Genomic DNA, 22,565 nt, shown 5'->3' with positions numbered 1-22,565 from the left:
TCTATCCAAGCTATTTGGGATACTCTGTGAAGTTACTCAGCAGCCAGAGAAATATGCCCTCCTCAGAGAGGATAAGTGAAATGTAATCTTGCCCAGGATCACACAGAAAGTTGGTGGTAGACTCTGGAGAATAACCCAGGAGCCCATCTCTAAGTCCCCGGGATTTACCAACCAACAGTCCTTACAATTTGTTCTGGACATCTAACAAATTGTTGTAGCTTTCATTGGCTGTTTTTTTTTTTTTTATAGCTTATTTATAATGGATACAGTAAGGAGACATTGAAGCAGAGGGACCTTCAGTTAAGTGTGCTCAGCGCAGAATCGTTGCGTGAGAACATCTACCTGGGTGGAGTTACGTTGTCCCTAAAGGATTTCAACTTGAGCAAAGAGACTGTTAACTGGTATAAACTGACGGCTGCAACACGTCTGTGAACTCCTACAGCTGACAATACCAGGAGTGAAACAACTGCTCACTTGTGCATTTCTTTCTACTTGAAATTAACTTGAACATTTTAAAATGAGACTGTTTCAACAGGTGTTGGACCAGCTGTCACAAAGCTGAAATGACAGGCTCTTTAGAAACCACCTGTGTTGTGCTTATGTGACAATATCCAAGCATTAATGTAAATTAATTTTGTAATCCTAGTTCTTGCAGGTAACTAATATTTTAAATCATCCCTGGAATATTCAGATAGTTTCTTTTGGCTTCATTGTCTCAGTTCAGCCACATTTTAATCACTTGCCTGTGGATATAGTACAATATTCTGTTACCTGTGTTTCATTATATATGGCAAGATGCTGTGGAATGCCAGAAGAAAGACGGTGGGCATGACGATGTACCCACTATTCGCAATTCATTGGTGCATCAGTGATCAGTAAAATGGTCAGATTTGGAATTGGACAAAACAGCTGGAAAAAATTGTTTAAATTTTGGGATTAAATGCCTTTGAAACCTTTATCAGACGGAGTGCCCAAAATGGGAGATGTAAATAGTGGTGCCTTACTTGCAATTCAATTACTTCTTGTACCTAATTTCTGAAATTTAAAAAATATTTACCTGTTAGCCAGGTTTAACAAACTCTTGTTTTCTAGACATTGTTTGAGTTTCTTACCAGCTATCTAAGTAAGACTAATCAGTCTGTTTAAGTGAAGTCTTCTGTGCAAGTCACTGATCATTTGCAAACTTTGAGGATAACAGGTAGTTTGTGGTACCAGGTGAGTGTGTGGTCTTCTAGCATTTTAAAACCGTTCTTAACATTTAAAGGCTCTCAGTAGTGCAATCCCCAAATGCATTAGCTATTCATCTAGGGACGTGGGTTCAACTATCAGGCCACAAATGATATTTGCACAGTAAAAAATACCCTACCCTACAACTTCATGTAATTGGTTGTCCTTACTTGAAGAACATAGGACTTCAACAGCAGATATGTTCCAAGTCCAAAATGATTTGCATTGTTAGATTAGTTGGCTCAAACTACAATTGTCAGTCCCTCACCTCTTGTAAAAATAACTGTTACTCCTGTGTATGATGATGTATTTAAAATATCAGAGGGTGCAAATATAATTTACTATCTCACGTATGTGATTTAGTTACTCTGAGCCTGGCTGCACTATACCTGTATACATTTTCTTATTCACCTAATGGGTTTATGGTGACCACAGTCTATTCTCTTTTGACAAAGCTGTGTGAAGACTGTGTAAATTGCACAATTTTTAGCACTGTTTTAGAACACTTTTTTCAATGAAGGCTGACAATGACCGACCATAGTACTGATTGCCACTACCCAGGAAAGTAAAATATGCAATGATGAAGACACAGAACAGGAAACTGACAATCCATTTTATTTGCTCTTCAGATTCACTGCCCTCCCCACCCCCAAATATAATGACCAGTTCATCTTTGTAACTAGAAGAGCAAAGTACAATTGAATGTTCTTATGGTGCCTAAAACACCCACAGTCCAATTTCTTAGGAATGATTACAATAAAAATGTAAGAATGTCTGATTGCTAAACTAGGTCATTACTAAAGGGAGCTGATTAAAATAATTCCAAAATCCCAGTTTTATTAGCTGTCTTTTTGCATAATTTTTCATTCAATTGATGAAAAGCATGTAAATAGTAACCTAGTAAATATAACTAGATTTTTATTTCCTGCTCACTTGATGTTTTTAAGACTTAACTCCATTCCATCATGAAAACCACAAGTCACTTAGATACAGGAAAGTAGACTACTGTTTTTGTGAAACGTTCCATTGTTAAATAAATTTAAAGCAATACATGCTGCCTTTTTGCAGTGTTATTACAGCACAGTGTCTTACAGCACAAAAATATAAGTAGAAACCTAATGCTTTTTTAAAATTGATTTTTGCGAGTGTAATGGTTGTCTGGACTTTGGTTAGAAAATATATAGTACTGTATGATTGTTAGCATTTGACCTGATCTCTGGTTTAACAATATTCTTCATAGCTCGACTGATTTCTGTGCCTTTCCCTCCCTTTTACAAAATTCACATTGGCTAAATCTTTTTAGGGTCATGGGTTTTTTTGTTTGCAAAGTCTAGTCTTGGGTCCTCTCTAAAATATTAGAGGAACTGCACTGACTTGGCATTTCTTTGCACTACTCGATGGATTTAGGGAAAAAAGCGGTGGTCAAGCCTTTTGATTATCTGTTAATATTTTTATTATTAAAGGAGAAATAAAATAAGCATGAGAGAAAAACACATTAAAACTGAGAAATTAGCTACTACATTCATTTGGTGTCTTAAAATGAATATAGTCTCAACAGCTTTTTATACCTTATTTGATATAGTAAAAATACTGCATTTTATGCAACATATCCACTCTGCAGTCAGAAATAAAATACTCTGAGCCTATGTTTTGATATAGGGAAAATAATGGCTTCCTCTCAGAATAGTTACCACCTCATTTTTCTCTACTAAATAACCTAAACTAGGACTTTGCACTGAAGTTTTTATTACTGCCTTTTTATGATCTACTGGTACCTATATGTAGAAACGTGCAATCTTTGATTAAGAAGTTCTCACTTCTATAATTTTAAAAATAAGATCATGTAGACATCTCAGTATCTTGCCTTAAAGTGACTGCTCTTTCTAGTATTATGATTTTTTCAAATTAAATCTTATTTCCAGTATTTTCAGGATATGCATGTTACATAGGGGGAAAAATGTTTGGGCAATATTGCACGATTCTGACAAACCATACGCAATTTTCTTGTGATTTACTCTCATACTGTGATTAAAATGTAAATATTTCACAGATGGTTAAACACATTGGGAGCAAATATGGTAGTCTGCCTCACATTGTCTATACATTTTGTAAGAACCAAATATTTCTATTATACTGATAGCTAATGAAGATGTACATTATTGCCATCAAAACTCTACCTGTAATGAATGGGTTTTATGTGACTCCATAACTGTCCTACATTAAATACTATTCTTGAGTAAAGAACTTTGTGCTTTCTCTTTTTCCTCCCATCTCCATGCAAAAAGAAATCTGAGGCCAAATTGTACCCTCAGTTGTATGCAACTTTATTTGAAAGCAAAGGAGAAGTCTACATAAAGTGGAAAGCAGCCTGGGAAAAAGTGACCCTGAAATCATAGACTTCATGCTTCTAATAAATGGTAGAAGGGAGAACAGCAAAACAAAGGATTTCACAAAGGCAGATTTTGGTAAATTTGGAGAGCTGGTAGGTAAGATCCCATGGGATGCAAGACTAAGAGGAAAAACTGAAGAGAATTGGCAATTTTTCAAAGAGATGTTAAGGGCCCAAAAACAAGTTATTCCACTGTGTAGGAAAGATACAAAGTATGACATAAGACCGCTTTGGGTTAATTACGAGACCTTATATAAAAAGAGTCAAAGTGGAAATTAGGACAAACTACAGAAGATGAATATAAGCAAACAATACAAATATGCAGGGGGGCAAGATTAGAAAGGCTAAGGCACAAAATGAGTTCACACTACCTAGAGACATAAATCAGAGGGGTAGCTGTGTTAGTCTGTAGCTTCAAGAACAAAAAGAAATCTTGTGGCACCTTATAGACTAATAGATATTTTGGAGCATAAGCTTTGCCCATGGAAGCTTATGCTCCAAAATATCTATTAGTCTATAAGGTGCCACAAGACTTCTTGTTCTAGAGACACAAAGGGTAACAAGAAGACATTCTATAAATACATTGGAAGCAAGAGGAAGACCAAGGATAGGGTAGGCCTATTGCTCAGTGAGGAGGAAGAAACAACACAACTTGAATATGGTTGTGGTGCTTAATGAGTTTGTTTTGGTCTTTACCAAGAAGTCTGAAGGAATACCTAACACAGTGAATGCTACTGGTGAGGGGGTAGGTTTAGAAGATTAAAATAAAAAAAGTTAAAAATTACTAAGAAAAGTTATGTCTGCAAGTCATCAGGGCCTGATGAAATGCATCCTAGAATACTCAAGGACCTCATAGAAGTACCTCAGCCTTCAGCTATCATCTTTGGAAAGTCCTGAAAGTTGGGCGAGATTGCAGCAGGCTGCCCATCTATAAAAAGGGAAATAAGAGCAACTCAGGAAACTACAGATCAATCAGTTTAATTTCTGTGCCAGGAAAGATAATGGAGCAAGCAATGAAGGAATTCACCTACAACCATGTGTCAGAAAATAAGGTGATAGGCAACAGCCAGCATGGATTTGTGAAGAACAAGTTATGCCAGATCAGCCTGATAGCTGATAGAATAATAACTCTTGTGGATAAGGAAGAAGTGGTGGATGTGGTATACCTAGATTTTAGTAAGACATCTGATAACATTCAAGCATGATCTCTTTATCAATAAACTGGGCAAATAAAACTTAAATGGGGCTACTATAAGGTGGATGCATAACTGGCTGTTCTCAAAGAATAGTTATTAATTGTTCACAATCATGCTGGAACGGCAAAACAAGTGGGGTTCTGCAGGTATCTGTTTCGGGACAGGTTTTGTTCAGTATCTTCAACAATTCACATAGTGGCAGAGTATGCTTATTAAGCTTGTAGATGATACCCAGCTGGGAGGGGTCATAATTCAAATTATCTGGAGAAATGACCTGAGGTAAACAGGATGAAGTTTAATAAGGACAAATGCATAGTGCTCTACTTAGCCTGTATGTGTGAAGCTGATTATTCCTTCCTATGTCTACACTAGCCCCAAACTTTGAAATGGCCACGCAAATGGCCATTTCAAAGTTTACTAATAAAGCGCTGAAATACATATTCAGTGCCTCATTAACATGCGGGCAGCTGCAGCACTTCGAAATTGACGTGCCTTGCTGCCGCGTAGCTCGTCCTGACAGGGCTCCTTTTCGAAAGGATCCTGCCTACTTTGAAGTCCCCTTATTCCCATCTGCTCGTAGGAATAAGGGGACTTGGAAGTAAACAGGGTCCTTTCAAAAAGGAGCCCCATCTGGATGAGCCATGCGGTGGCGAGCCACATCAATTTTGAAGTGCTGTGGCTGCCTGCATGCTAATGAGGTGCTGAATATGTATTTCAGTGCTTCATTAGTAAACTTCAAAATGGCTATTTGCATGGCCATTTTGAAGTTTTTGGCTAGTGTAGACACGGCCAGTGATTTACAAGTACCTAAAAACGTTACAAAGAGGAGGGAGAGAAATAGCTCTTAGCCTCTGAGGACAGGAAAAAGAGTAAGGGGCTTAAACTGCAGCAAGGGAAGTTTACGTTGGAAATTTGGAAAAACTACCTGTTGGGGCGGTAAAACACTAGAATAAATTGCATAGGGAGGTTGTGGAATCTCCATCACTGGAAATATTTAAGAGGAGGTTAGATGTCTATCAGAGAGAGTATAGATGATGCTTGGTCCTGCTGTGAAGGCAGGAGACTAGACTCAAGGACCCTGAAGTCCCTCCCAGTTCTAGTGTTCTATAAGCCAAGCTACAGCTAAAGGAGTACTAATGAGTACTGACTCAAACAAGGGACACCTTTACTTACCTTTGTTCACTCTACAAGTGAACTCCCCCTGCCAATATGAGCCTTACCCTTGTCCTGTGGCTCCAACCCCCTGCTGCCTGACCACCCCCTGCAGACTCCAAACCCCCATAGCCTGCCCCCCACCCCCAGCCCTGTAGCAGCTTGACCCCTGCCACCAGCCCCAATCTGTAGCAGCCTGAACCCTGCACCTACGCCAGCCCCACAGCAGCCTGACCACCCTGCCCTCCACTGGCCCCACAGCAGCCTGACACTCCCCCCACTACCTCCACCAGCCCCGCAGACTAGCCCCATGACAGCCTGACCCCCACTTCTCCCCTCCCCACCAGCCTGGTAGACCTAACCTACTGCAGCATGGTGACACCTCCCCGCCAGCCACACACCCAACCTTCAGCAGCCTGAAACCCTCACAGACCCAACCAGCTACCAGGTTTTAACCCTCCCTCCCACTCATGGCCCCAAACTGCCCCCAACCTTTAACCTTTTCCAACCCCCAAACCCAAGGTTCACTTACATTTCAAAAGCAGTGCCACCTGCTGCCACTCCTTCACTGAGCTCTAGGAACTAATCAGAGACTTTTACGGATATTTTAATGAGAATTTGGTGTTCCTCTTACCAGTTTTCACTTACAAGCACCAACTGTGCTCATAGAGTGAGGGATGAGTGTAATCATTTACCACTTAATTTGGGAATTGATTTTCCATGTTTTAGAATCATACTCTCGTACCTATCTTAATGTTTCTTCTCCTTTCAACCTGATGCCTTTTAAAAATAAATCATCGCTGTAAAACTTACGTGTAGGAAATGTTTTGATATAGGTTTTAAAAATCAACTGAAGTAAAAGGAAAGTAGTTAATGATTTACCTTTACTAGATTATAAATTCAGTAACAACGTGTAATGGAGAAATTGCTATTACTAGTATTAAGAGTTTTGTTTGAAGGATTCAACTTTTTCAGGATGTTTCTCCCTTTACAATCACATGCACCAGGTTTTTTTCCTAAAGGAATCCTAATATGGTTATGTTCCAGCTGTAGGACTAAACAAGCACAACTTTCTAGCAAATATACAAAAATATAACATTTCTTTTCAGGAATTAAAAGTGTTAAGCATTGGAAAATTATATTTTTTTTCTTCTTGCATTGTGGTAACGGAAATAAGATAATAGTATATGTGCAGCTGTCCTTGCCCATCTCAATTACTGGAGCACTGCAGCAGGGTGCTCAGATGTTCTGAGAACACCTGCTGAATGGTACTAGAATGAGTTGCTGATGGCCCATCTTATGCTGGCTGTTAAGATGGGCTCCCTCTTCTGGCACAAGTACAATGTGCTATAATTGCAAAGCTCAGTTTCTTGCTTTACAAGAAAAATGAAACCTTTTGACTCTTGAACTTAAATAGATATAAGCCGTGTCTACACGTGCACGCTACCTCGAAGTAGCGGCACTAACTTCGAAATAGCGCCCGTCACGGCGACACACGTCAGGCGCTATTTCGAAGTTAACTTCAACGTTAGGCGGCGAGACGTCGAAGTCGCTATCCTCATCAGGAGATGGGGATAGCGCCCTACTTTGACATTCAACGTCGAAGTAGGGACCGTGTAGTCATTGCGCGTCCCGCAACTTTGAAATTCCGGGGTCCTCCATGGCGGCCATCAGCTGAGGGGTTGAGAGATGCTCTCTCCAGCCCCTCAGCTCAATGGTGGCCGCGTGGAGCAGCCCCTTAAAGGTCCCCTCCTCGTCCCTTCCTGTGCAGGAAGCTGAGGGAACGTGCAGGCAGCAGCTCAGACGTGCGGCCAGCCTGCACGTCCCTCAGCAGCCACAGGAGGCACAGGACCCTCAATGGCCGCCCGGCAGCCCCCCCCAGCGCCCCCAGGGGACCCCCCCCCCAAGGGGAGCCAGGGCAGCCAGCCCAGCCAGGCGGGCAGCCAGGCTGGCAAGCGGCAGCGGGGCCCCTCCTGGACGAAGGCCGAGCTGCGGGACCTGCTGGGGCTCTGGAGCGAGGAGGAAGTGCTCCAGGTAATGGGGAGCAAGAGGCGGAACGCGGCTGCGTTTGCTCAGCTGGCCGAGGGCCTGGCCGCCTGGGGTCACCCTGCCCACACTCCTGACCGTGTCAGGAGTAAGGTTAAGGAGCTGCGGCAGGGTTACGCCCGGGCCCGGGATGCAGCCGACCGATCTGGGGCCGCCCCCATCACTTGCCCCTTTTACAGGGAGCTTAGGGACATCCTGGGCCCCCGGCACACCTCCTCCCCTCTGGCCACCCTTGATACTTCGGCCGACGAGCCCCAGCAGGCCCTTCACCCAGAGTCCGCCCCGGAGGTAAGCCCCGCACCCCGGGGGCCCCCCCCCCCGGAGCCCACCCCCGGGCCATCGCGGCAGGAGGAGGAGGAGGAGGAGGAGGAGGGGGGCTCCTTCTCCGCAGAATCCGGGCTGCAGATGCTCCTCCTGCCATCCCGGAGCAGCAGCCGGGCCTCCGCCCCCCGGGGATCTCCGGACCGTGGGAGTGGACCGACAGGTATGTACCCCCCTCTGGTGTACACCCCTGGGGTTGAGGGGCGGGGGTAATAGATATGTGTCCAGGGCCCCCCACATGCTCACATGGCCATGGCCCCAAGGACAGCAGGGCCATGTCCCTCACAGGAGTGCATCAGCCCCTGCCCTCCCCCCCCCCCGCACGACAGTGCCATGCCCCATCCCCGGGGCAGGGGGGAGTGGAACCTCGAGGGGCCCCGAGGAGGAGGGGGTGGGACACCCCGCAGCAGCAGCAGCAGCATGTGATGGAGTGGGGGGAGTGCAAAAGGGAGACTCAGGCTAGATATGAGCAACAAGAGCCGAATAGCTCCCAGGGGCAAAGGATGATCCTGGGGCTACAGCTGGCAGGTGACAACTCTGCCCTGAACAAAGAGGAGGGAGGAGCCGAGCTGGCTTTGAATCGGGGAGGGGGGGGTGTCCGCAGGTAGAGGCTAGGGGAAGGGAGAGCTGGAAGGCAGCCAGCCTGAGGAGGGGGAAAGCTACATCCCAGAGGGGCACCCCTTGGGGTCTTCTCCCCAGGACGGGTTGGAAGGACTGTCTCTTCTGACAGCTGGTGCTGTCACTCCTGGGAGAAACTGGGCATCTGTGGCCTAAGAAACCTCTCCTGTCAGACCCTGCGGAGTGAAGTGAGAGTCGCTCCCACCAGGGGACGGGGTGCAGTGCAGGGGGACCCCTGAACCCCATCCATCACAGCAGCATCTCCCGGGGACGGGGATGGGGAACCTGCAGCACAGGGCTGGGGGGACAAAGGCCACGGCTCGGGGCCCACACTAACACCTGTCTCCATTCTTCTTCCCCCCCTCCTCTCCTGCGTCCCGCAGCTGCACCATTGGAAGGACCGGAAGAGAGCGCCGGCGAGGCATCAGTGGTCCTGGAGACCCCTCTGGGGCCATCGCTCCAGGCAAGCCCCTTGGCCGAGGACCGACCGGCCCCACGGCGGGCTAGACGGCGGACCCCGCACCACCACCAGCCGACGGCGACGGACCTCCAGCTGCTGGCCATCCACCGTCGGCAGCTGGAGGTGGCGGAGCAGCACCTGCGGGTGGAGCAACCCCGCCTCGAACTGCAGGAGCGGGCGCTGGCCTGGCGCCAAGAGCCATGGGGGGCCTACATGGACACTTTCAACCGCCTTGCGGACTACCTGGCCACCCATGCCGCGCTGGCCGCCGCAGCGCCCGCCCTGACTGCTCCACCCGCCGCACCACCTGCTGCTCCACTTGTCGCCGTCCTGTCCGCCGTCGCCCCGCCATCCACCAGTGAAGGCCGGACCGCCGAGGGACCCCTGGAGCCAGCTGAGACTCGCCGGACATATCTTCCGGTCCGCCCCGCCCCCAGCCAGCCCCGGACAGGGCTGCGGCCGCGGCAGGGCTCCCGGCCGCCCACCCCCAGTGCCGGACTTTAGGGGCGCGGGGCCCAGGACGTGGCCCATCCCCCCCTTGTATATAGTTGATTTTTAAAAAAGGACAATGATGGACAGTTTTAGTTCTCTTTTTTTTGTGCCCCCCTTTGCCCCATCCCCCCTATGTAAATAGTTCTCCCCTTTATCATCCCTGGTTTTCTTTTTAGTGAAACTTTTTTATTACTATTGTTTTATTTGTACACATTACTTTTGTTACACACATCTTGTATATAGTTTGTTCTTGTTTTAATTACAGTTTCAAAAAAACAAAGTTCTCAAAGAAAAACCAGTTAAATTTTAGCCACAAGTGCGTGCTGTCTTTTGTCCAGGAAAAGTGTGGGGGGGGCTGCGGTTGGGTGCTCCGTGGTGTGGGCGTAGGGGAAGGGAGTGTGGTGGAGGAAGGGGAGGGGCGGTGGGGGCCTTGCAGAGTTCACGCCGCGGCCTCATCATCAAAGTGGGCCCGCAGGGCCTCCCGGACCCGGGTCCCTTCGGGGTCCACCTGGCGACTGGCCTCCACAGCCGAGCCCTGAAAAAAGGCCTCCCCCTTGCTTTCCACCAGATTGTGTAGGGCACAGCAGGCACCCACAATCTGGGGGATGTTGGTGGGCCCCGCATCCAAGTGGGTGAGGAGACATCTCCAGCGCCCTTTGAGGTGGCCAAAGGAGCGCTCCACCACCTGGCGCGCATGGTTCAGGCGCTGGTTGAAGCGCTCCTGGCTGGCGGAGAGATGGCCCGTGTATGAGCCAGGGCCGGAGCGGGTATGCCGCATCTGCGATGATGCAGAGGGGCATGGTGGTGTCCCCCAGAGGGATCTCCCGCTGGGGGATGTAGGTTCCCGCCTCCAGCCGGCGGCACAGGCCCAAGTTCCGGAAAACCCAGGCGTTGTGGGTGCTGCCAGGCCAGCCCACATAAATGTCCTGGAACCGGCCCCGGCTGTCCACCAAGGCCTGCAGGACCACTGAGTGGTAGCCCTTGCGGTTGATGTAGCGTCCTCCACTGTGTTGCGGGGCGCGGATGGGGATGTGAGTCCCATCCAGAGCCCCGAAGCAATTGGGGAAGCCCAGCGTGGCAAAGCCAGCGATGGTGGCATCTGGGTCCCCCAGCCTCACGAGCCTGTGCAGGAGCATGGCGTTGATGGCACGCACAACCTGCAGGGAAAGTACATGGGAGAGCACCAATGAGGGGTGAGCTGGGTGTGCGGGGCCCTCCCCTGCCCTGCCCTGCCCTTCCGTCCCCTGCCCTCCCCCCGTGGGTCCTCTTACCTCCATGAGGACAGCCCCGACAGTGGCCTTGCCAACACCAAACTGCTGCCCCACGGATCGGTAGCTGTCTGGAGTGGCCAGCTTCCAGACAGCGATGCCGACCCGTTTCTCCACTGGGAGGGCACACCGCATGGTGGTGTCCTGGTGCCTGAGTGCAGGGGTGAGCCACTGGCACAGCTCCATAAATGTCTGCTGGCTCATCCTGAAGTTCCTGAGCCAGCGGTCGTCGTCCCACTCCTCAAGCACCAGCCGCTCCCACCAGTCAGTGCTAGTGGGGTAGCTCCAGAGGGTGGAGGTGGCGGGGGTGGTTTGGGGTGCTGAACAGTTGGGGCTTGAGTCCTGCTCCCCTGCAGGCTGCTCCTCCTCCTCCGGTGTGGCAAGGAAGTGCTCAGCTGCCTCCCGCATGGCATGGAGCAGGGCTCGCCCTGCTCCTGCCAGGAGGGCTTGATGGACCTCTGGCTGCTGCTGCTGGGGGTCCATGACTGCGTTGCCCGAGGTGTGTGTGCCTATGGCTCTTCAGACCGTGTGCTGTGCAGGCTGTGTGTGTCTGGGAGGGGCCCTTTAAGGGAGCAGCTAGCTGTTGCCCCGGAAGTGTTAGTCTGCCCTGTGACCCTGTCTGCAGCTGTGCCTAGCATCCCTATTTCGATGTGTGCTACTTTGGCATGTAGACGTTCCCTCGCAGCGCCTATTTCGATGTGGTGCTGCGCAACGTCGACGTTGAAAGCCCTGGAGGACCTGTAGACGTTATAGCCTATTTCGATGTTGCTACATCGAAATAAACTACTTCGATGTAGCGTTCACATGTAGACGTAGCTATAAAGGGCAAGAATCTGAACCAATGCCTTTGTCAATGTCACCAAATTTAATAATAGGAGAATATAACTACTTTAGGGTATAAATTTTTAAACAGATCTGGAAACCGCAGGTTGAATGGTGGCAGAGAGATAGCCCTGTTAGTCTATACACTATCAGAACAAAATAGCAGTCCAGTAGCACTTTAACAAAGTAATTTATTAGGTGGTGAGCTTTCATGGGATAGACCCACTTCGTCAGACCACGAAGTGGCTCTATCCCACAAAAGCTCACCGTCTAATAAATTACTTTGTTAAAGTGCTACTGGACTGCTATTTTGTTTGGAAACTGCAGTACTTCTGGGGCCCTAGATGAAGAGAAGTAAGGAACACATTGCTAGGCAGGTTAGGACAGGGGGCAGTGCTACGTTAATAAGATCTGAATCTGTACCACCCCCTGTACCTATTCGGACTGCGGAAGCTGTCTACACACGTGGGCCGTGTCTACACTAGCCCCAAACTTCGAAATGGCCGTGCAAATAGCCATTTCGAAGTTTACTAATGAAGCGCTGAAATACATATTCAGCGCCTCATTAGCATGCGGGCGGCCGCGGCACTTCGAAATTGACGCGGCTCGTCCCGACGGGGCTCCTTTTCAAAAGGACCCCGCCTACTTCGAAGTCCCCTTATTCCCATCTGCTCACAGGAATAAGGGGACTTCGAAGTAGGCGGGGTCCTTTTGAAAAGGAGCCCCGTCGGGACGAGCCGCGTCAATTTCGAAGTGCCGCGGCCGCCCGCATGCTAATGAGGCGCTGAATATGCATTTCAGCGCTTCATTAGTAAACTTCGAAATGGCCATTTGCACGGCCATTTCGAAGTTTGGGGCACGTGTACACGTAGCTGTGGCCGTATCCTTGCTGGGTCATTCCTACCTGGCTGTTCACTCCACTGCTGCATCTTGCCACAGCTACAAAGATGAGGGCGCTGCGGGTCTAACCTGCGCCCTCTGGCTGGGATATACGTTTGATTGGGGATCCAGGCTTCTACATTCCCCTTCAGCGGGGTGAGACTCTGGGGTGAGGGGCTGGATTTTCAGTTGGGGCACCCGGACGCCACCTACCGGCGTCCGAGCCTAGGCGTGAGCCGGCCAAGTTCAGTTGCTAGGAGCCGCAGTGCACGCCGGGATTCACGGCCCTCCCTCGTTGGAGGATACCACCTGTCCGGTTGGCCGACAGGCGAGTGGGCGGAGTTATGCACTGACGTGTCTTCCGCCGGAAGGGGACACACACGGCACTCGCCTCGCTCTGGTCTTTCTTTCGCTGCCCGCCGCCATCATGGGTCGCATGCACGCTCCGGGGTAAGCTGCGGTAACGGCTCTGGGTTTGTTCCCTCGGGGCTCTGCGTGGAGGTCGCAGCGTTCCAGCCTAGCGGGGAAGGAAGCAACTGCCCAGAGGCGGGTCGGGCAGATCGAGACCTGTCCCCCGCGCGGCGCCGAGTCCCCATATCGGGCCCTGCCCGCGTTTGGGACCCAGGTCGGGTTTGGCTTCGCTCAGCAGGGCCCCGCGGCAAAGGTAGGCCCTCACCCCGCTCCTAGCCGCGGACAGCGCCGGCGGTAGCCGCTCTGACCCATCTTCCTCGGAGCGTCGCTTGTAACCCCTCGGATGTGTCTCAGTGGCGCTTATTAAAGGCTTTGGCCTGCCTCGGAGGAGCGAGGCCAGTAGCAGTGGCGAGAGCCGAGCAGTTAATGGAGTGGCCGGGCTGGGACGGGCTAATCGATGCATTTCTCCACCGGGGGGTACTTCCAAACGGGGAAAGCCGAGGTCCAAAGAAGGGTTCGGCGGTAGTGATTGCGCTAAGTTATATCCGCCCCAGGCGCGTGATGCCTCGCTGTCCACTTTTTTTAAGTGTAAAACATTATTTTAATCTTTTTGCTCGGTGTCCTATTCCTCTCTTTTAAACAGGAAGGGCCTGTCTCAGTCAGCCTTGCCCTATAGACGCAGTGTGCCCACAGTAAGTAAAGGTCTAGGTTGCTTGTTAGATTACATTAATTTTTTAACAGTTGATATGAGTTCAGCTGAGGTGTATGGTGTTAAATAATCTTGATTTTCACACACTTCTGGTTTAGTGGATGCTGGTTTTTGCCCACTTTAAAAACGAAAAGGAAGCTGTGCTAGTCTATACACTATCAAAACAAAAAGCAGTCAAGTAGCACTTTAAAGACTAGCAAAATGGTTTATTAGGTGAGCTTTCGTGGGACAGACCCACTTCTTCAGACCATAGCCAGACCAGAACAGACTCAATATTTAAGGCAGAGAGAACCAAAAACAGTAAGCAAGGAGGACAAATCAGAAAAAGATAACCAGGGTGAGCAAATCAGAGAGTGGAGGGGTGGGGGGGAAGGTCAAGAATTAGATTGAGCTAAGTATGCAGACAAGCCCCTATAGTGACTCAAAGTTCCCATCACGATTTAAACAATGTGTTAATGTGCCGAATTTGAATATAAAAGTCAGCTCAGATGTTTCTCTTTCCAAAACGGTATACCCCAGGAATACCAGTCCTGGAACCTTTCCCTGCAACAAAGCCTGCTGCCCGCTTTGTCTACATATCTTCTCTGGAAATACCATCACTGGACCTAACCAGGTTACTCACAGAATCATGGGCACTTTCTCATGCTCCTCTACTAACATCATATATGCCATCATGTGCCAACAATGCCCAGATGCTTTGTATATTGGACAGACTTCTAACTCCCTTAGACAAAGGGTCAATGGGCACAAAACAGACATCAAAACGCTCCAGATCCACAAACCACTTAGTCAACATTTTAATGGAATGGGGCATTCTGTCAATGACCTAAAGGTATGTGTGTTACTGAAAAGGAATTATCGCACTGTTTTGGAACGGGAAACAGCCGAGCTGGCTTTTATATTCAAATTCGGCACATTAACACATGGTTTAAATCATGATGGGAACTTTCTGAGTCATTATAGGGGCTTGTCTGCATACTTGGCTCAATCTAATTCTTGACCTTCCCCCACACCTCTCCACTCTCTGATTTGCTCACGTTGATTATCTTTTTCTGATTTGTCCTTCTTGCTTACTGTTTTTGGTTCTCTGTGCCTTAAATATTGAGTCTGTTCTGGTCTGGCTATGGTCTGAAGAAGTGGGTCTGTCCCACGAAAGCTCACCTAATAAACCAATTTGCTAGTCTTTAAAGTGCTACTTGACTGCTTTTTGTTTTAAAAGCAAAGTATGGCTCCTAGTACGTACATATTTCGTTACGTGATTTGCACGAGCAGAGACACAGGTTGGTGTCTAATCTTACTGATATAGCCTGAGGATGGTAGCTATTGTCAGTAGAAAGCTAAGCCCTGCAAATTTTGTTTTGTTTGCTTAAATCAGGCAGTAAAATCAAATTACTAGAGACTGTATCTGAAGATCCAGTGGTGGGGGGGACTTTCTTGGTATTACAAATGAGTCCCTTTATTTCCTTTTAGTTTTTATCAGATTGTTGTGGAACTGCTTTGTTAGTAGTCATCTCTTCACTTAGACCATCTTTAAGCCACAGAATACCTTTTAACAATTCACTCTCCAGAATCACTTCTGATTCGCTTCTGACTTTGGTTTTTACCAGAATTGGTTTTCTATATGCACCGTGGATAATGAGATCATAGTACAGGTTGAACCTCTCTCATCTGGCAACATCCATAATTTGGCCTGATTTTATTTAGCTGGTTATCATGGGTGAGGTGAAGTTTCTTGCACTTCCAGTTTTATAGCCATCAGTCCTGGCTCACTGTTCTGTGTTGTTGTTTTATAGTAAATTTAGCCCTGAAAATCTTTTAAGAGCCCAGAAAACAGTGGGAGTGTTGTTGATGCTACTAGACAACATTGGCCTCCTGTGGTCCAGCAAATTTTCTTTCGGCATGGTCATGTCCCAAGTGTGCCAGATAAGAGTTGTTCAACCTATGGTTGTATTGCTCCCATGAGTTTAGTGGTAACTCCATGGTGATGTAATTGTTTCATAACTGTTATGGTGTTGTGCTAGTCCAAATTTGGTTCATGCTGTTGGACACTATAAAGCAGTCTACTTCCAACCTGTAGACTGTAGAAAAATCACATAGATGCGTGCTTCTAATTATTAGTGCTGATCCATGCATGCTTTGTGCTGATGGTGAAACATGCTAAGAATCTCATTTATAGTGCACACAAATATTTAATTAGACTTAATGGATTTTAAAAATATTAGCTGTGTAGTTTCTTGTTTGTAATCGATACTTCCTCATCACTATGGGTCTACATCTTTTTTTTTTTTTTTTTTTTTTAAGTGGTTAAAACTTACTTCTGATGATGTAAAAGAGCAGATCTACAAACTGGCTAAGAAAGGTCTGACTCCCTCACAGATTGGTAAGTTTTCTGAACTCTTCTGAAGAACGGATATAAAACCACAAACCTGGATTTAATTCTCAGTTTTGCCAAAACTTTTGATGACATTTATCATCTTAATGGAAAACTTTTAATGTGTTTTGATTTTCTTTTCCTGTTTACAATATGGGAGGTCTGGAGGGATTAGGTAAAACTAATCATTAAAGCACTTTGGGGTTCAGCATTTGCATTGCTCTTGTAAGATGTAAGTGTCTCACTGTGATGATTGTTTTCCAAACATTCGCAGTTTCCACCAGAAAGGTTTTCCTTAATGTTGGCTAAGCCTTCCTTGGATGTCTGAGTGAGCCTCTGTAATGTAGTAGTAGAAATGTTAGCAAGTTTTTCTGGTGTAAAGTATGTAACTTTAACTTCAGGTGTAATCCTAAGAGACTCTCATGGTGTTGCCCAAGTTCGTTTTGTCACTGGCAACAAAATCTTGAGGATCCTTAAGTCCAAGGGACTTGCTCCAGACCTTCCAGAGGATCTGTACCACTTGATCAAGAAGGCCGTTGCTGTTCGTAAACATCTTGAGAGAAACAGAAAGGTAAACTTTCCTTTTTCTGAAGTGGCAAAAGGGTATAAAAAAGGGTTTTTACCAAGATAGAAGTACCTTTAAAACTTATGCTAAACCCAGAGGAGTGTTTGATCAGCTGAATTATAGAATTATATTTGCTTTTTCTTAATTTTTCTTGAACTATGGAGAAACTCTGCTGTAGCTTCCCTTATTTTATTAGTTTAATTGAATTTAAGAAGAAACTTGTGATACTCTTCTGAAATTGCCATAAATATTTGAATTAATACTACATACAGTTATAGAAAGTACAGTAAGTGTTTGATACTAAGTGTTGAGTTTGTTTTCCAATCTTTACATGATTAAAATATTTGCTTGGCTGGCAAAGTTACGAATTTTCTTTAGGAGATGTTGGTCATTATTTGATGTAAAATGTTAGGGGCACAGCTGATAAAGCTAAACCTTGTATTGCATGTAAAATAATACAAACAACTTTGGACTTGACTGTTTTGTTAGCACTATTGTTTTACCTTAAACTTGAGGCCAGGAGTACACTAGACATTAAAGTTGGTTGTAGATACAGTTCCAGCTACAGTGGTTGCATAGTAGGTCAATCATAGGCATATTGATTCCAATCTGGCCATTCTCAGTGATGGAAGCTGACAGGAGAGTTTCTCCTGTCAACCTCCTTTTCTCTTCGTGAGAATGAGTTCAGGGAGTCGACTGTTCACCTGATGGTTCAATTTCACACATCCCCACTAGGTGTGCAAAATCGAATCCTGGGTAGTGTAGATCAGTCAGTGTTCCCCAGTTTTCTTTGGCCACATAACCCTTTTAAACTTGCAGGCATTTTGCAGATCCCCTGATAAGTCTCATATATGGAGCTTAAAAAAACAGACCACAAGTAAGTCAGGATAATAAACAAATGCTAAACGTGGTCACAAGGTCAACATGTAGTTTAATTGTACACATTTAAGAACAAAAATCACATTTAATGTCCAAAAAAAAGCTCAAACTAATATGCATTACATTGGAAGTTTTATTTTTGTGGCAATTCTTTTTATATGCGATTTAACATTTGGACACAGGCTGGCTAACCTAGTGAGGAGGGCTTTAAACTAGGTTCCACGGGGGCAGGGGAGCAAAGCCGGCAGGTAAGTGGAGAGCATGGATACCTGGGAGATGAACCTGAAATGGGAGGGAGTATGGGCTCCACTGGGAGAGTGAAAATTGGGCCAGGGCAAAACTGGGAGGCAAGACCAAATCAGTGTCTGAGATGTCTATACACAAATGCAAGAAGTATGGGAAATAAGAAGAATCGGAAGTACTAATAAGTGAATACAACTATGATATCGTTGGCATCACAGAAACTTGGTGGGATAATACTCATGATTGGAATGTTGGTATTGAAGGGTACAGCCTGCTTAGGAAGGACAGACAGGGAAAGAAGGGAGGAAGTGTTGCCTTGTATATTAAAAATGTACACACTTGGACAGAGGTGGAGATGGATGTAGGAGATGGACAGGTTGAAAGTCTCTGGGTTAGACTCAGAAGTAAAAAACAAGGATGAGGTCCTACTAGGAGTCTACTACAGGCCCCCTAGCCAGGTGGATGAGGCTTTCTTTAAACAGCTAACAAAATCATCCAGGGCCCAGAATTTGGTGGTAATGGGGGACTTCAACTATCCAGGTATATGTTGGGAAACTAATACAGCAGGGGACAAACTGTCCAATAAATTGTTGGATTGCATTGCAGACAACTTTTTATTCCAAAAGGCTGAAAAAGCTGCCGGGGGGGAAGCTGTTCTAGATTTAATTTTAACAAATAGGGAGGAAATTATTGAGAATTTGAAAGTGGAAGGATGCTTGGGTGAAAGTGATCATGAAATCATAGAGTTCACATTTCTAAGGAAGGGTAGGAGGGGAAAACAGTACAGTAGAGATAATGGATTTCAGGAAGGCAGATTTTGGTAAACTCAGACAGCTGGTAGGTAAGGTCCCATGGGAAGCTAAACTGAGGGGGAAAAACAGCTGAGGAGAGTTGGCACTTTTTCAAAGGGACATTATTAAGGGTCCAGAAGCAAGCTATCCCGCTGCATAGGAAATATAGAAAACATGGCAAAAGACTGCCTTGGCTTAACCAGGAGATCTTGCATGACCTCAAAATAAAAAAGGAATCGTATAAGAAATGGAAACTAGGACAAATTACAAAGGAAGAATATAGGCAAACAACATGAGCATGCAGGAGCAAGATTAGAAAGGCTAAGGCACAAAATGAGCTCAAACTAGCTACAAGCATAAGGGGAAACAAGAAGGCTTTTTACAAATACATTGGTAACAAGAGGAAGACCAAGGAGAGGGTAGGGCCATTGGTCAGTGAGGAGGGAGGAACAGTAACAGGGAATTTGGAAATGGCAGAGATGTTCAATGATTTCTTTGTTTTGGTCTTCACTGAGAAATCTGAAGGAATGCCTGACATAGAGAATGCTAGTGGAAAAAGGGGTAGGTTTAGAAGTTGAAATAAGAAAAGAACAAATTAAAATTTACTTAGAAAAATTAGATGTCTGTAAATCACCAGGGCCTGATGAAATGCATCCTAGAATCCTCAAGCAGCTGATAGAAGAGGTGTCTGAGCCTTTAGCAATCATTTTTGGAAAATTGTGGGAGACGGGAGAGATTCCAGAAGACTGGAAAAGGGCAAATATAGTACCCATTTATAAAAAGGGGAACAAGAATAACCCGGGGAAACTCCAGGCCAGTCAGCTTAACTTCTGTGCCAGGAAAGATAATGGAGCAGGTAATTAAAGAAATCATCTGCAAGCATTTGGAAGGTGGTAAGGTGATAGGGAACAGCCAGCATGGTTTTGTTAAAAACAGATCATGTCAAACCAATCTAATAGCTTTCTTTGATAGAATAACAAGCCTTGTGGATAAGGGAGAAGTGGTGGATGTGGTATACCTAGACTTCAGTAAAGCATTTGACATGGTCTCACATAATATACTTATCAATAAACTACGCAAATACAACTTAGATGGGGCTACTGTAAGGTGGGTGAAAACTGGCTGGATAACCGTACCCAGAGAGTAGTTATTAATGGCTTTCAGTCCTGCTGGAAAAGTATAACTAGTGGGGTTCCGCAGGGGTCTGTTTTAGGACGGGTTCTGTTCAATATCTTCATTAACGATTTAGATATTGACATAAAGTACACTTACTAAGTTTGCAGATGATACCAAGCTGGGAGGGGTTGCAACTGCTTTGGAGGATAGGGTCATAATTCAAAAGGGTCTGGATAAACTGGAGAAATGGGCTGAGGTAAACAGGATAAAGTTTAATAAGGACAAATGCATAGTGCTCCACTTAGGAAAGAACAATCAGTGTCACACATACAGAATGGGAAAGGACTGCCTAGGAATGAGTACAGCAGAAAGGGATCTAGGGGTTATAGTGGACCACAAGCTAAATGAGTCAACAGTGTTTATGCTGTTGCAAAAAAAGCAAACATGATTCTAGGATGCATTAACAGGTGTGTTGTGAACAAGACACGAGAAGTCATTCTCCCGCTCTACTCTGTGCTGGTTAGGCCTCAGCTGGAGTATTGTGTCCCTTTCTGGGCACCGCAGTTCAGGAAGGATGTGGAGAAATTGGAGAGGGTCCAGAGGAGAGCAATGAGAATGATCAGAGGTCTAGAGAACATGACCTGTGAAGAAAGGCTGAGAGAATTGGGCTTGTTTAGTTTGGAAAAGAGAAGATTGAGGGGGGACATGATAGCAGTTTTCAGGTTTCTAAAAGGGTGTCATAAGGCAGAAGGAGGGAACTTGTTCTTCCTTGCCTCTGAGGATAGAACAAGAGGCAATGGACTTAAATTGCAGCAGGGGAGGTTCAGGTTGGACATAAGGAGAAAGTTCCTAACTGTCAGGGTGATCAAACATTGGAACAAATTGCCAAGGGAGGTGGTAGAATCTCCATCACTGGAGATATTTAAGAAGTGGTTAGATAGATGGCTTTCAGGGATGGTCTAGAAAGTGCTTGGTCCTGCCATGAGGGCAGGGGGCTGGACTCGATGGCCTCTCGAGGTCCCTTCCAGTCCTACTCTTCTGTGATTCTATGAAAGTTGGATTTGCATTATCTGGGGTGGCATTGAGTCAATTTCTGTGTTTTGTTTTTGTTGCTGCGTAATTTAAGAACCCAGTTTTGCATAAGTGTATGCTGGCGAAGGGTAAGTGACGACTTGCACATCTTGATAAAGCTGAATGTTCTTGACACGAGCTGTCCGAAAATGATTCACTGGCCTTGAGAATGAGTGCTGGGATATACAGTGATACATAACATGCAGCACTGAGTAGTGATCATCATCCTCTCTGGCTAAACTGGCGTTACATGGGGACACTTACCATGGCATGTACAAATGAAAATTGTTTTTAAGAAAATTCATAAATGATTAAATTTTATATTTTAAAGGGATAATATCATAATGGAATTTTCTTGCAGGATCCTTATTTTCACTTCCAAGAACCCCATTTGGGAAACACTAGTGTAGATGTCCCCTAAGTCTGGTTCGTGGCTCCAAGAGCGAGATTAAACTCATTGGGGTTGATGGCCCTATCAAATATCTGAGTAGTATCCACAGCTATTTCCCTGTTGATATGCAGACTTTGATCAAAGTATAGGTAGAGCTCTTCAGATGTCCTAATCAGAATGTTTGTTTTATTTCATCTTTCTTTTCTAAGGATAAAGATGCCAAATTTCGTCTGATTCTGATTGAGAGCAGAATTCACCGGCTGGCTCGTTACTACAAGACCAAGAGAGTACTCCCACCCAACTGGAAGTAGTAAGTGTCTGTTTTCTTGTTACTTGCAACCAGGATGTCCAACAGGACTCTTTAATAGTGGAGTTGAGTTCCCTACCCTTATTCTAGGGATCAGAACTGTGAGAGGGACAATAAATATGCTGGTAAATAAGCAAGGCAGTGCCTGGTTCCAGACTTAACTGGGTTAGAAAATCCAGTGAAATTGTAGGTGGATATAGTGACTGCATCAGCTAGAGTAATTTATTACACAGTATTTTATAATACACATTATTGTGTAAACTGCAGTCTCATCTGCTTTGTTTCAAATTATTTTTTAGTTCTCACATCACTCAGTTGCTTAGGTCAGACTGCTCACTGTGATGACTGACTCACCCATTTGCAGTTTCCACTAGAAAGGTTTTCCTTAGTGTTGGCTAAGCTTTCCTTGGATGTCTGAGTGAGCTTCTGTAATTCTGAAAAGCCTAAATTCAGTTAGCTCGTCTGTTCTTTGCTCCAGTCAAACAAAGCAAAGTCAGTTGAAGCAGATCTTTTTTTTACCAGCAAAGTTGTCTGAGAAGTTGCCATTGCTCTGACAATATACAAAATAAGAAGAAAATAATTTATTTATTTTTTTTTTATTTCCTAGTGAGTCATCCACAGCCTCTGCTCTGGTCGCATAAGAGTTCACTCTTCTTTTTACTAGAAAAATAAAGTCGTATTAAAGACCTGTGTTTGTCTTCTAAATTGTGTGGATGTGTCATTAAAGCTAAGTTTTGCAACTGGGTGGGTGTAAATTATATCTAATACATAAGGATGTTAAAAAGTGGAGGTATGCGTAGTATACTGGATTATGGGTCGTACGAGTTGAACATCTTTGCAT

The 22,565-nt window shown here is 45.8% G+C and overlaps 2 protein-coding genes and 1 non-coding gene across 3 annotated transcripts in view; all 3 read left to right on the top strand.

Moving 5' to 3' along the window:
* PIK3C2A (phosphatidylinositol-4-phosphate 3-kinase catalytic subunit type 2 alpha) overlaps window positions 1-3,471 on the top strand; it is a 104,450-nt gene extending 100,979 nt beyond the window's left edge. The window contains exon 33 of the mRNA XM_074997736.1: window positions 250-3,471. Within this exon, the coding sequence (XP_074853837.1) occupies window positions 250-432 (183 nt within the window). The 3' untranslated portion in view covers window positions 433-3,471. The remainder of the gene's footprint in view (window positions 1-249) is intronic.
* A 9,744-nt stretch (window positions 3,472-13,215) lies between these two features.
* Window positions 13,216-22,412, top strand: RPS13 (ribosomal protein S13). Its single transcript, XM_074997735.1, has 6 exons — window positions 13,216-13,320; window positions 13,925-13,973; window positions 16,292-16,370; window positions 16,763-16,932; window positions 21,627-21,727; window positions 22,332-22,412. The coding sequence occupies exons 1-6, from the start codon at window positions 13,298-13,300 to the stop codon at window positions 22,363-22,365; spliced, it is 456 nt and encodes a 151-aa protein (XP_074853836.1). The 5' UTR covers window positions 13,216-13,297; the 3' UTR covers window positions 22,366-22,412.
* Window positions 16,603-16,693, top strand: LOC142015525 (small nucleolar RNA SNORD14). Its single transcript, XR_012646179.1, has one exon. It is a non-coding gene; the product is annotated as a small nucleolar RNA SNORD14 (small nucleolar RNA).
* Window positions 22,413-22,565: the final 153 nt, after the last annotated feature.

The sequence above is a fragment of the Carettochelys insculpta genome, chromosome 6 (assembly GCF_033958435.1).
Source record: "Carettochelys insculpta isolate YL-2023 chromosome 6, ASM3395843v1, whole genome shotgun sequence".
Classification (NCBI taxonomy): Eukaryota; Metazoa; Chordata; order Testudines; family Carettochelyidae; genus Carettochelys; species Carettochelys insculpta.
Note: the sequence above shows the minus strand (reverse complement) of the source record. Positions and strands in the feature narration are given on the sequence as shown.